Source organism: Atta colombica, unplaced genomic scaffold (genome assembly GCF_001594045.1).
Source record: "Atta colombica isolate Treedump-2 unplaced genomic scaffold, Acol1.0 scaffold254, whole genome shotgun sequence".
NCBI lineage: Eukaryota > Metazoa > Arthropoda > Insecta > Hymenoptera > Formicidae > Atta > Atta colombica.
In genome coordinates, this window is record NW_017259353.1 from 2,159,238 (window position 1) to 2,174,255 (window position 15,018).

Sequence of the window (15,018 nt, forward strand, 5' to 3'; positions counted from 1 at the left end):
ATTTAGCTTAAATAGATGTTTTAAAAATAATTTTGTTTAAATCATCAAAATAATTAAATTTATTTTCGCGTTGTTTAAAATCTTCAAAAATTTTTTCACGTAAAAAGAGATAAATATATATTCGAACATTGAAGAGAGAAAGAAAGAGAGAAAGCAAAGATACTGAGTGCAAAAAGTGCAATCAACGCAAACAAACCTATTACGTTACAGGATGCTCAAATCGATTACTAGAATGTTAAATCTTTTTGCAGCATTGTCATTAACATAAAATTATAAATTGTCTTACATAATTATTTTGTGTGCTTATATCTTTCCTGGTAATTTTTTTATCTGATTATATAATAATAATAATTAACTTTTCTTCTGTATCTTATTAATATAATTAAAAAATATTTTTATTAACCTTTTTATATTATAATATTATCTCTTAATAAAAAATATTGTAGTATAGTTGCTATTCCATAATAAATTTACGTAACCTAATTTATAACTATCACAGTTATTAGGCTAAGAAGTTTTCAAATGATCCAATATCCGCAAGAACAGTAACATTTCCAGTTTCGTAATGGCAAAGTAAATCTCGCGGAGTTTGAAGCATGACGATCCTTCACCTTCGACTACATTGCATCCCCGATGATAGAAGGTCATATGTTCTCCTGTCAAAGTTCAAAAGCTTCGATCCAACTTTGAAGTTTCATTGTCATCCATTACCGTTCAATCTAAGAGTTCTCTGGTGTGAAATCGCGACTGCGAAGAATGACTAAAAGAAACTTTCTGCGATCGAACTTTAAATTATTCACAATTTAATGTCTTAATGTTCTCGCGAATATTCATTTATAATAATGATTAAAACTGAAATTTGTCCATTTTGCACTTTATCAAGAATTTTTATACCAAGATTAGAAGTACTAAGGGAATAAAAGAAATGATATTACTTTCTCGATCTTAAAAGAAAAGAAATTGTTTTTCATTTCCATTCATTTCCTTTTTGTATGTCTTAAAAAAACTGACTAAAAGTAATCTATTAAAAGCTGAAGCAAGGCACCTAATGAGACCATACACATATAGTTAACTCTACTACAACATGAATATATTTTCCGTAAAACTAAAAGATCTTTCTTTGTCAATGCTTCGAGATCTGACAACTCTATTCTCCGCAAGCTTGCGTTTTGTCGTTTTATTCAAACTGCGATCAATCGGTAAATCTTTTCTCTCTTTCTGCCATCTCTTTCTACCATACCAGAAACTACTGATAGTCGAATATCACGACAGAATCAAAAGCTTCTTCAATTTTAAAGCATCGTAAAAGAATGATTGAGGTACTTCTTGGTAATAATATAAAGTTGACAATATGAGATTTCTTCTTCGAGGATTCTAATACTTTTAAAAGGCGTTGATCCATTCGATTCAAGAAATTGACATTTACGTAAATTTATCTGTATCTTTATATCAAATATGTAAATGACAGAGAATATTAAAAACTATAATGCCAAGCAGAATTACTGGGAGAACACTGGCTTATTACGCTCGGTACCTCCCGTCGACTGCGATTAAAGATCTTTTAATTAAAGTCCAGACGATTTTCCATAAAGTTCCGACGTTTTCCTTGCGATTATTCGTCATTTAGAATGAAAAACTAAATTAGATCGCCGCGCGCGACAATACACCTATCGAATCGATCTCTCGCTTACAGAGTGCGTCTGCACCAAAAGAATTAATTTAAATTCCTTTAATTAGACAAAAGTGCTGCTTCAGCGCTCGCAAACGTAGTTACGTTTTAATTACTTTTCTTCGAACAAAAAGAGACTATGACACGTAATCCAAGGAAAAAGAATAAGATTGCGATTAGATCTGTGATTTAATTGATGAGCGCTGTAATGAGATTATACACAATTTCGCGCTTTCAGTTTAAAAATTAGAAGTGAATTAAAATGTCTAATACGTTTGTCTTAGTAGACTAACGCGAGACGAATGGTTCGAAAACTCGTGAAGTTGTAGATAAAAGAGAGCACGAGGTAATTGCATTTGCATATGAACTTTGCAACCCTCCGCGGCGCTACCGGACGCATCGATCTGATGCGTGGATGACCATACATATTGCATTTAAATAGAATTTTTGATAGATCTCTCCTTCGAGAATAAATATGGCATGCCATAATATACACAGAAATAATAGATAAAAAAAATTAAAATTAAATTATAACTATAGTTCAATATGCAGGATGTTTCAGACTCGTCGCACTTACTAATAATAGATTTTTGAAGTCATTTTGAAATAAAATTCTAATTCCAAAATGTCGAACTTATAATTGTTAATATTAATATAAACATTACGTAAATAAAGATAAAATTACTGATATTTCTAATGATATTTATTATTAAGAAAATATATTTAACTTGAACATTAAAATTTTTATCTTAAAAAGACTTTAGGGGTCTGACATTAGCAGGTGGTACGTCAAAACACTCTACCCAAGTAACATAATCTAACTGATGTTTAGCTGACTTTAGCGATAGCAAAAATGTATGTATTATAATGTCCTGCCAGTCTTAATTGCCAAAACTATTTTAGTTGTATTAATTGTTACTAATAATCGATTATGATAGCTAACAGAAAAGCCAAATCGCAGCCAGTTATTTTGACTGCGCAGGCAGTAGAATAGCTGTGACAGCTAACAGAAAAGCCTAGAAACTTTTGCAATTGTTTTGACAATCCACATTAAAGTTATTTTCAGATCTAATCTTTAATTTTTTAGATGTTTTAACAAAATTATTCATAACAAAATTATTATAGATAAATGATATATTCGTAAATTCATAAATATTGTATGTACACCAGTAAAGAAATGTAGCGTACGCGAACGGATTAATTGTATCATAAAAAAAAACGAATTTATATAAAGCCAAGCTCGGAAATAATAAATGAAAATTCGAAAGCCACAGTGACTGCGTAAAATTACAGTTCTTTATGTATACAACGATGATTGTTCCAATCATGATATAAATAATACGAAAATATTATTTATGTAAATTATTTTAATTATTTTAAATCTCAAACTCGCTACACATAAATAATCAAGTAAGTAATATCGTGGATGCGAGTACACGAAATTCGCAAATGAAACGATATGTAAAATGGCACTTACCCAAGCTGAATCCGGAATCCTTCACATGGATGACCACCATCGGCATCAGTACCATCACAACGAGGTTTATGACATGGAACACCATTCCCGTGCCATGAGCTATGATATCCTGAGACAGAACATAAAGAGTTACAACAGGAAGTGGCTTGCATACAGTGCGTATAGCATACAACATCGTCGACGTAAAATGATGACGGAGGAGCTAAACTGATGGACGCAGTATTTTACAAGCAAATTCTATATAAAAAGCATTTTCTTTAACAAGTACAAGCTACTTAATGCAAAGAAGAATTTACAATTTATATTAGAAAATATTAAAGTATTTCACGGTGAATTGACTGGGAAACGAAAAAATTTGAGAGAAATATATACCTTGATAAAATGTCTTGATACTTAAATTACATCTAAAATTTATGTGGAATATAATACATTTTTGTCGTTTTCGTTCGTTTGCATTGTAAGAGATTTGAATTATAAAGCATCGTTAAAATATAATATCAGCTATCTCATAAATACTGAAATATCACACTTCTAATAAGTTACATTCTTCATTTTTTTAAAAGTATATCTTTATAAATATACTTTAAATTAAATTACGTGAAACATGCACATATTTCAATAAATAGCTCATATATGATAATTATAGATAATTATAGAAGTTAATCGTACAAGTAAGAAATCATCAAATATTCACACAAAATGATCGCACTAAACATTTTGCCGCGATCACAATTCGAGAAATAATACGAAATAGAGAACAGTCACGTCTAACTCGACAATTATCGAGCGAAAACAATAGGTACAACGACTTTTCGTAACACAGAACATCGAAACTACAAGTACCAAGGTGAAGGTCACGCGCCAACCATTCCGAAAGATTGCATAGCAAATGAATGATACATAACGGCTTTGTTAAATTCAGCTTGACGTATTAAACTTTTCCTAGAACTGCTCGACTCAACGTCCGTTATACCGTGTCGCTGCGTAGCCAAGGGCATCCCTATTGTCATTCATGACGCGAGACTCGGATGAGTAGGTAGTGCCGCGAACTGCTCCGTGTGTCGCCATTATCTTTCGAAACGACAATTTTCGAGACGTGAGAAAATCCGATTACTTCTATAAACATATCGTGATCATTTAATTGTCATTATTAACGTGAATATAAGCATATCGAGATACGACTGTTCAAAAAAATATGTATACGTATATCGTGCATTTTATCATTTCGCAGCAGAATTAAAATGATAAAGAATGGGAATTTTAATTTATGCTTTTTTACTCACATTTTGTTTAATTATGCATTGTGATATCAGTAGTTAATTCTTTAACATAATATTTGTTTATTCAAATACATATATCTTGTATTTTCGTTGATATATAATTTTCGGATTGACGAAAGAATGACATATGGAACGTTGGCTGAAATAAGTCAGTTAAAGGAAAGCATAATAGAAACCATTCGTATTATAATTCAATAGTATTTATGATGAAAAAACACATAAAGAAAATTTCTTTAAATTTAATAAATGTAGTCATTGGAATAGTCCAACAAAATCGATTCTTTAAATTAAGAAATGCAATTGATTGCATTCAAGTTAAATTTTTAGACAATACAGTTTTCGTTCAAAATTAAATTGTTCCAATGAAATAAATATAAATAGGAATTTCGCATTCAAATAAATCTTTCTCTCTGTGTACTATCTCTGTAAGTTATACATCAATTATACTAAAACAATTTTTACAAGATATTATATTAACAAGATATTAAAAAGCATTCTTCGACAAACATTTATCAAAATTGATTTTAAATACAAGAAGCAGAATAAATTTATTTTTATTAAATATCAAATATTCATGTGGTAATAAATCGGTTGACATGCGATATTTGTTTTTGTATTTTGTGATGTATGTGTTACAGAAGATTGCCTTCACATAACAATACTCGAACAGATAGTGATAAATCTATATAGCGTTATCTATCATTTTTCGATTTCTATAAATAATTATATAGCAATTATGTATTAAATGTTTCATGATAGATAGTTACGTATGCTCGATATTTTTTTTGCGAGTATTTTTATTTGTTAATTCATATCCTTCCACAGATACATTTTAACGCGATGGAAAAGCTCAGTATCTAAAAGCTCAACGAAGCTACCGATTTAACTGAATAAACGAACCGCAGCCAGTTTGTCGTGACGCGTCGCGTTCGGAAATGGCATGCAAGTAATCAGATTAAAAGACTTTTTCTAAGACCCATTTGATTTCCGACTTATTTGTCGATTTAAAGTACAGGTTCCCAACGAGCTATGTAGATATTTTATCACGGACTTTATAAACAGAAATGCCGCGTACAGTGTCGCACGAAAACTTTTACTTATAATTAATCCGTCGTAATTATTTATATGCCTAATCGTAATTATCTACGAGTGTTTTTCGTCAGTGAATGCCACGTGAAGAGAAAACTACAACTTAAACATCCTTAGAGGAGGAGGAGACCTAGGAGAGGCATCAGGTGCCGACGGAGCAACCTTGGGGTAAGTAATTTATTATTTATATAAATTAATTATTAATAATATTAAGCATTTATTTGTTTATTTGATTTAAGAAGGATCAGAGAAAAAGAATTTGGTACATAAATTCTTAAAAACTTGTATTTAAGAAAAGTTTTTCTTTAAATTACATATATTATGCTAAATATTATTTATCTATTTAAAAAATAAATATAAAATTCGGCACGTACAATAATTATTTTAAAAAATATTAATTATCTTTTAAATTCTGGTTTAATTTGAATATTATATTCGTATGTTATAGAATCATTGTAGTCAACGTAGCTGATAACTTCGTCACTGCGCATCGATCGGTGAGTGTACATGTAATAAAATAATTTTCTTTTACTGATATAATGGATTTATGGAAAAAATTGTATTAATTATGATATTTAGATGAATTTATATATTTAATTAATATAATATTATCAATATAATATTACAGATATATATAAATATAATGTATGACATCGTATCCGTTATCTTAAAATAGAGAAATTCTAAGAAATTAGATTACTAATTTCAGGTTATTTAATCTTGAATGTACTATCACTTATCATTTGTGCGAGTACATCCTTTCATAAAGGAATATATTTATGCGAAGACAAAACTCGTAAAGAAAAAATTAGAAATCATTATATTGCTATATAGTTTATATTGCATTAAGCATATCAATTAAGAACATTATAAAAATATAATATATTAATAACAAAATTCGATCTGTCACGGAACTGTTTTAATAGCCACGAATTTTAATTATATAATAAATTTTATTAAATTTAAAAACTCACAAATAATAATTATATGTGATCGTAACAGTCTATCTTATAACGTGCCAATTTTGTTCTTATATTTTGACAATTAATAATTAAATTTATGTCAGTTAAAATAATTTATGTTAAATGACGTGAAATCCAATTTATATTTCATAGATACGGAGAATAGTTTTATATTAGACCAAAAGGCTACTGTAATGATTTTGTTACCTATAATGACAAATATTTTGTAAAAACAATAAATAAATATATATATATATATATATATTTAAGTCCGATCGCGGTCGCTTGAAGGAAGGCTTTTCAAAATGTAGATTTTGATTTTTTTACTGAAAGCATTGAATGTTGTTACAATTGATAGTTAATATCCTTATTCCAAGACAGGACTCCTATATACTTCAGAAAGGTACAAGGAATCGCCATACTGGATCAAAGTGGTACATTTAAAAAAAAAAAAAAAATCGAATGCGACAAGATTGAATTTTTGTCTACTTAGTTTAGATATTAATTATCGAGAAATATGATTCCTATACCTTTTGGATGGCCAGCGATACCTATCCAAACATGTACAATTTTCTTATTCCATGTAAAATTGTACGTATTTAGGTTTCAGTACAATGCTTTCAGTAAAAAAATTAAAATCTGCAACATTTTGAAAAACCCTCCTCCTCTTCAAGCAACTGCGACCGGACTTAAATATATATATGTATTGTTTTTATGTTTTATATGAAATAAAAGGTTACCTACTTCCCACTTATCGCTATGAATACATATACAAAATCACTCTTTTGGTCTATATATAAATTCTTTTATATAAAAATGATTAGTTTCAGCGCATTCGTAGCACCGTGTAAAGTTTTATAAAAATAAATTGCGATCTAAGTATTTTAAAACAAGAATTTTCATGACAATTCTCAGAACAAGCTATTAAATTATTTTATGATTACGGAATATATCGTATAACTGCGAAAGATTATTCATTTAGTAAATATCCGTGTAAACAATTTAATGCTACGAGAAACATTGCAAATATTATGAAACGTGCAAAGATAGCGGAAAATTATTATGGTTATATAAACTCTGCGCTGATATATTTATAATTTTGTATTTCATTAAGTAAACAACCATGTTTCTCTGTTTGGGCTTTCAACGTGCTCAGTTGCAAATGCACGGGATTCTGATGGGCGTAAATCATTGACACGTTGGTATACATAATATATTGGCAGTAAAATGTAATTTGCCTTTATGGTGAAATAAACAAAAACTTAAATTAATTCCGCAATTGATTTATTTAAATTTGTGTATCTCTCTTATTACGATAGAAATGATGGATTGATGAAATTCAACTAAGTTATTAATAATACATTTTTATAATCTTATATTCAAAATGAAAAAGTACAAATGCTTGATTCTTTGTAGAAATAGAATTGAATTTCCATAAAAATATCGTTAATATGTAGAGCTTTATTTTCGTTTAAAATTACTTTTGAATCCAATACACATGTTATACGTATATGCATATATAAAAACGTGCATAGCATCTAAAAGGGCGCCATTTTTATATAGGAAAGGGTAGAATTATAAAGAGCAATAACATGAATGAAATTATTGCGAATATGCAAAACGTGAGATTAATTATCAGAACAAAGTGTGTTATAAAGGAGGATATAAATCACGGTCATCGTCACAACGCTCACAATATTGAATCACGGTATTTCATCCGTGCAATAGCACAGTTGGCTGCTGTTATAGGATTCAATAAAAAATTACACACCCGTCCGGGACAAAAGGTTAATTATTTAAACGCGCTGTCGGACCCGTTTGACAAAGTATCGCATGAGCGTGATTTATCACCGGCAAGTTATTATGGCGCGGAAACAAACACTGACGCTCGCGGTGAGAAACATTCGCTCGCCCGGAAAATATTTCGCTTCCGCATCGCGCACTACAGGCCTGACTGTAAAAACTTTTTGTTTTATAGTCTCATACTTTGCGAAGTTTTGTATCTGAAGTAATTACCCTTAAAGACTAACGGTACATTTCATAAAGAATGCAGTTTTACAGTTCCTTCGGAACTCAGGTGAAGGATGCAGAGGAGATTCTTAGAGAACTGTTAAAAAAATTCCATCGAAAGCGTGTTGTTTAGCAAATTTTATATTAATTAATATAATCTTGTTAGAAATGATTTTTAAAAACCTGTTATATTATATATTTATAATATATTCAAGTCTATAGAATATATAATCATGATAAAATGTAATTTTAAATGAAATCCACGAAAGCCAACATGGATGGAATTATGTAAAAAATATATGTATTGATAATTAAATATTAAATATAATAGATATTTCAATCCTTTGTTGAGTCATCTTCAGCATAAAATTAACAAAATAATAAGAATTATTACGCGTACATTGGATGTAACAAAATTGATAAAATTTTTTTCGGTGTGTTATCAAATTGTGAAACTTTATGAATATCATGTCTTAAAAATTATCAACAAACATCTTTAATATTTGGTAGAATATTAAGTGTGAGTCAAATAATAAAAACTAAAATATATATTAAATGGTTATTTATATTATCATAGTTTATAATGTACAAAGCAATAAAAACTTATATTTGTAATAAGATGATGATTTGAACTAACTAAACGCACAAAATAAAAGTAGTGCACAATTATTTTATGAAAGGCCGACGAACAAATATCTGTATTTAGTTTTTATCAATACATATATTTTTTTACACAATTTCAGTACTGGCTTTCATGGATTTTATATATATATATATATATATATATACATATATATGTATATACATTTGAAGTATATTATTTTATTTTGATTTAAAGCCATTGTCTTCACACTCTATTATAAATCATAATTTTTTTCAATTATTTAAAATTGTGATTTGATTTGACAACCCTAAAACTTAATAAAAATTTTATCAATGCAAAACAAAGAGTGCAATATACGCATATCTAAAATAATAAAACTCAAAAAATATGTAACGGATAAACGGTATCACATGAATTGAAAATTAAAATCCACTCGTGATGATCACCGAGCATCGAATGAAATCGTGGAAAATAGAAAGTATGTTTTCTGGTTAAATATTTATTGAGCGCTTGATCCAATTATACTGTACAAAAGAATATCATAAATTTGATATGAAGATAGATGTATATTGATGTATATTTAAAAATTTATACAAATCATTACATTCCTGTACAAATAACACAATAAAATCAGCAAAAGCATACTAAATCAAGAAGTTTTTTAATTAATAACAAAAATTATTAACAATAGAATTTTTTGTAAATATAATTGTATAGTAAGACTTAAAGAAATGAGAAATGTAATTCAATAATAATATTAATATTTTAAAATGTAAATATTATTGTTGAAACATTGTTTCGTTAAATTTATAAATAAGAATTATTTTATTAACATAATTATTTGAAATATATTTATTTACGTTATCTATTTACTAAAGGTAAGTACAAAGCATAAATGCTGAATAAAGCCTGGACTCAATGTTCCGAACATGCATACATTTATTATGAAAGTCGTCATCATATCTTCACTACTAACGCGCCGCATATCATTGTCACAGTTGACACGGCAGTTAAAAAATGCAACTTGCAATCAAACGTGACCGATAAGTTTTCCATGCCATCAGATAACTACGTGTTTAAATTATTAAACGGTACGAATTGAACATGCAGGTCGCATAATAAAACCTGACAATTTCATTCGAATAAGAGCGATTACATATAAATGGTGAAAATACATGCAAAAACGGGAAATAAGTTATCTGCGTGCGATATGTTATAGTTCTGAGTATTAATTTGCTATATATTATTCATAGAGGAACTGTGCACTTCGTTCTGACCGAATTATTCATACAACGTTGTAATTATACGTTCGTCATTAGCCGAATTATTAGTCGATTAGCGGCTGACGATTAATCAGTGAGTAATTATTGCGTGCGCTGGTGTGGTATCGGCAATAGCGTTTGTATATCAATGGATTTCATTTCAGAAAAGGAGATCGGCAAATTGAGTTCGATGCTTGGACAGACATTGTGAATTGTATTGAGCTGATTATACATCACGTTAAGTAATTGCATATGTACGAAGGCATTTATATATCGTTGTATCCCATATACAAGAGAATATTAATGTGAATATAAATTGATATGTACTTGCCAAAATTAATTATTCTTAACTTGATAGATTGCTGTTTCTAATATTGTAATTTTATTGAAGTTTTGTTATGCAAAATAATTGAAAATTTATGTCTTCATCCATGATTACTTTAATCTAGGACAACTTTTCGATTCACATTCGATCATCGGAATTGCCGTATAACGTAATTAATAATACATCTACATTATGATTTAAGCATTTATAATGAATATGTAAGATAATAAATAATGATTGCATATGACGCTCCCCATGCAATTTTCATTATTCATTTCCTTACATTGTTGTTAATTTACGTGATGACTAGAATCGACAACTACACGCAGCGACGATAATCGGACGTTTCAACAGCCGGCGATCTTTACGACAGGGTGATAAGGGAACAGTGTGCGAGAGATTCGATGTTAAACCCCTGCCGGTATTATCGGTGTAGATAAAGCACTATGTATGGCACTGTCGACTTTCACCGGGAAAAATATCGCCGCGTTTATCTGCTAGCCGAAGGATCGTCAAATCGATCGAATTGATTTGTCCGCAAACTTCAATTGAGCAGTAACATTCGTTATAATGATCGTCAAAAGAGACAGTAAAAAAACATCATTACTAATCTGCGATGATATAATTATTATAAAAGAGCATCGTTTTAAAGTTCCATTTATCTTTAATGATAAAAATTGATACAATATTTTATACTATATTATAGTTTTATACTATAGTTCAAACAAATTAGTTTTACATCGTATTTTTATCGATGCAATTTATCAATAAAAAAATATAGTACTAGATAGTAGATACCATTCATAAAAGAACCTTCAAATTGAATAAAAAAAGTAAGTTTAAATATTTTACGATAAAATGTATAAACATAGCAAACATATATATTTTTCATCATGACAGATTAGAACAATTTGTGAAATAAAATATATTCTTCTTATTGCCGCGAACACACAGCAATGTTTCAGAATATTTCACAGAGGTGGGCTCGACAGTTCATCGACAGTTCACCAAGCAGAAGCTCAAGGAAGAGGAAAATGCAATAAATGTCTCCCCAGTTTCAGTACTTTTCCTTGGTTGTAGAAAGTTACTTGTCGCGAGTTCCCCATATCATTATATTATTTAGTTCTCCGTTCCTCTACAAAAAAAAAAAAGAAAAAATAACGAGTCAGAGGTGAAAAGCGTGCAATGTATCTCTCAGTTTCTCGTATTTATTTCTCTTTGACTTTGTCTTTCCCTTTATTTCTGGTTGTTCTCTTCGATGCTCATTGCGGGTGTTACAAGAAGCGAAAAAGCGCACGAACGAGAGATGACTTCCCTACGAGTCAAGAATTCTCTTTCTCGCTTTTGATTATCTAGGACTTCATACAACTTGAACGCATTCATTTCCGAAGAACGCGAACGAATTTAATAGAATGCAATTGCTTGCTTATTACCCAAGTCATTGCTCTGACTTCATAAATCTATGTTAAACAAGATATAATTTAATTAATTAGACTTGTTTAAGCATATTTTAAAAAATATGCATAAATATCAACATTTTAAAAAGGTTCCTTAATTATATAATCAAATTTACAATAATAAATATAATATGAATAACATTTTCACTTAAATATACATTTTGTTTTCTTAATATTTTGTTTTCTTCTCTTTAATCATTTATAAATATGCTCTTTAAGATACGTGTATAGCTTTGAATAAAACATAATATCGATACAGATTAATAAAAATCTGATTATCTCATTAATTATAGAGAGAATAAATAAATTAATCAACGTGAAATTTCACAAAGCTGTTGGTGATGTAACCTCGCCGATTTTTTTTTTATTTCCAATCGATACAATGCAAAAGCGTCGACGCTATTAGGGGCAATAAATTACAATGTAACGCCTCCCTTGTCGAACGAGCTGCGGTATCGCGCGACTATCGTTCAGTCGATTACCCGGATATTGGATTTGCTCACTTTCCGCTCGTACGACCCTTATACATATGTATACCAAAATATTTGGAAGAAAAATTCACTCACCACAGACAGTCCTTTCTCGATCAGCAGACAAAGGCCCATCGGCACGGTAGAATCTGCAAAACAAATAAAACGAAAGAGGTCGTTTATCGATCATACGGTTTTACGTCGCTTTCTCTTCGCAAATTTGTCGCTTCCTTCTGTTCTCTCGCTGTCATTCTCTTCTTTTAGAGAGAGAGAGAGAGAGGGGGGGGGGAGTTTTTGCCTTCCTTTTCTCACTTTTTTAAAATCAGCCGAATGTCGAAATGTGCAGCCGGCCGGTTCCGGCCGAGGGGAAGAGAGGAAGTGACAAGGGCTTGTCACTCGGAGTGGCGATAGAGTGAGAGAAGGGTGAAGAGAAAGAGCAAGAGGAGGAGAGGTGAAGGCTGCGCAGCGAGGATAAACGCCGCTAGTGATCGAGAGCGTCGCTCTCGATGCATTCGGTAGGGAGGACATAAAAAAAGGAAGGAAGAACCGATATCGAGCTAGCAGCGACGAAAGCGTCTCGTCGATAAATCATCCAAAATAGCACTCGATATAAAGCGGAAGTACGATTGGGCGCCGAGCCCGACGTACGCGCACACGGAGCTGAAAAACAATATCGGCTCCTATTCTGCGGAATAAGAACATGTATATTATGTAATCATTTATTCGTCTAAATTTTTATCGCAGATCATCTGCGTTTTATTGCTGTCTTTCATTAGTACACAAAGAAAATGTTACACTCTGAAGTTGCAAGACGAAATTTGTAGACATCAATTCCATCAATCAAAACAACCTTTATAGTATTAATTGAGGAACACAATGACAGATTTTAAAAAATGTTTTTATTTGCATAACTTTACTAAGAAGTCATTGTAAATCATAATTAAAAGAATATTTTCTCTAAGGAAAAAAATTACTTTTTTTGTTCTTAATTTTTCTTGAAATCTACTTCGAAAAAATTATTTTCGAAGTAATGAATTTAATTCAATACTAGGTTAAAGTTCGATATGGAATATTCACATAAAGAAAATTTCTGATATTCTTAAAAAAGAATACGTTTCTCGATGTATAACTTTTAACAATTTAAAATGGTATTAAAATAAAAAATGCAATATCGCGAAACAAAATAATTTTAATGTATAAAAGTTAATGTACGAAAAACAATCATGGCAAAGAGAAGAGTGTATTAATGGATTATACATGAAAAGAACGAATTCGCTAAAATATTTTAGCTACGTACAGATTTGAAAATAATTTTATTGGACCATCAAAATAATTATGTAAAATGTTCAAGCGTGATAATAATAATAATATTACAAAAAGTTTTGACATTCTATAATAATCAGTTTGAACATTTTATACAATTATTTTAATTACTTTGATGGTCCAATAAAATTATTTTCAAATGTATACCTAACTAAATTTTTAAATACTTCAGCAAAATCATTCTTTCCATGTAGTAACTATGGAGACGATATCCGATTATACACTTCGCACTTGTAAGCGAAGAGCTACCGTTCGATATTAAATCGGATTCGCATCGTATACGAAATTACGCTTAAGCGGGATTATTCGAGAATCGATTCTAACAGCAGGATTTGACGAAATACACAATTCCTCTTTTATTTTACGTCATTCTTCTTATCATTTCCTACAATCGTTTCCAGAATCGAGAGACGTTTTCGAAGATTACGTGGATTTTCGGCGAGGATGGGCCATACGATAGCGGTCGCTGTAGCCGGTAAGATTTCACCGCGAGAGTGGTTCGTCGTATTCTTCAAAGTATCGTCCGCTTTGGGATAAAATATGGGTGAAACTTAAATAAGTTTAAGAGATGCAACCGGATGATAGGCAAACTCGTAGAATTGGGAACCGCGAAAGCACCATGTCGAGGAGATCTGCGCGAAGAAATCCGGAAATGCATTCGCCTGTGGTATCAAAGATTTTGGTAGTATAAATTATGGCATAATGAAAACATTGGCTAAGCTTTCAAGATATTTAATTTAATTCTTTCGAGACTTCGAGAAAATACATTAATATACATTGTGACTCCAGTTATTACATCAAACAATGGAACTTTTATTATTAAAGAAACAGCTATGTCAGCTTTTATTTTAATAAAATCCTGAATTATTCTATTTTTCTATTTTCTATTTTTCTATTCTTTTAATATTACTGAATCTGAGTACAAATATTTCAATTAATTTTATTGTCAGTCATTTCTAAATTAAATATCGACTTACAATAATTTAGATAAGAATTTTACATGATAAACGACGTGGTTGTTTCATAAAATTTTTATACAAAAAAATATAAAATATATGTCAGTCATAACGTCCCGCATATATATATATAT

The 15,018-nt window shown here is 30.1% G+C and overlaps 1 protein-coding gene across 2 annotated transcripts in view; it reads right to left on the reverse strand.

Annotated features, from left to right (window-relative positions):
- LOC108689036 (diacylglycerol O-acyltransferase 1) overlaps positions 1–15,018 on the reverse strand; it is a 102,866-nt gene that overhangs the window by 52,867 nt on the left and 34,981 nt on the right. For both annotated transcript variants that reach the window (XM_018195632.1, XM_018195631.1), the window contains exons 4-5: positions 12,702–12,754; positions 3,147–3,255 (exon numbers count right to left, since the gene is read on the reverse strand). In XM_018195632.1, the coding sequence (XP_018051121.1) occupies positions 3,147–3,255; positions 12,702–12,754 (162 nt within the window). The remainder of the gene's footprint in view (positions 1–3,146; positions 3,256–12,701; positions 12,755–15,018) is intronic.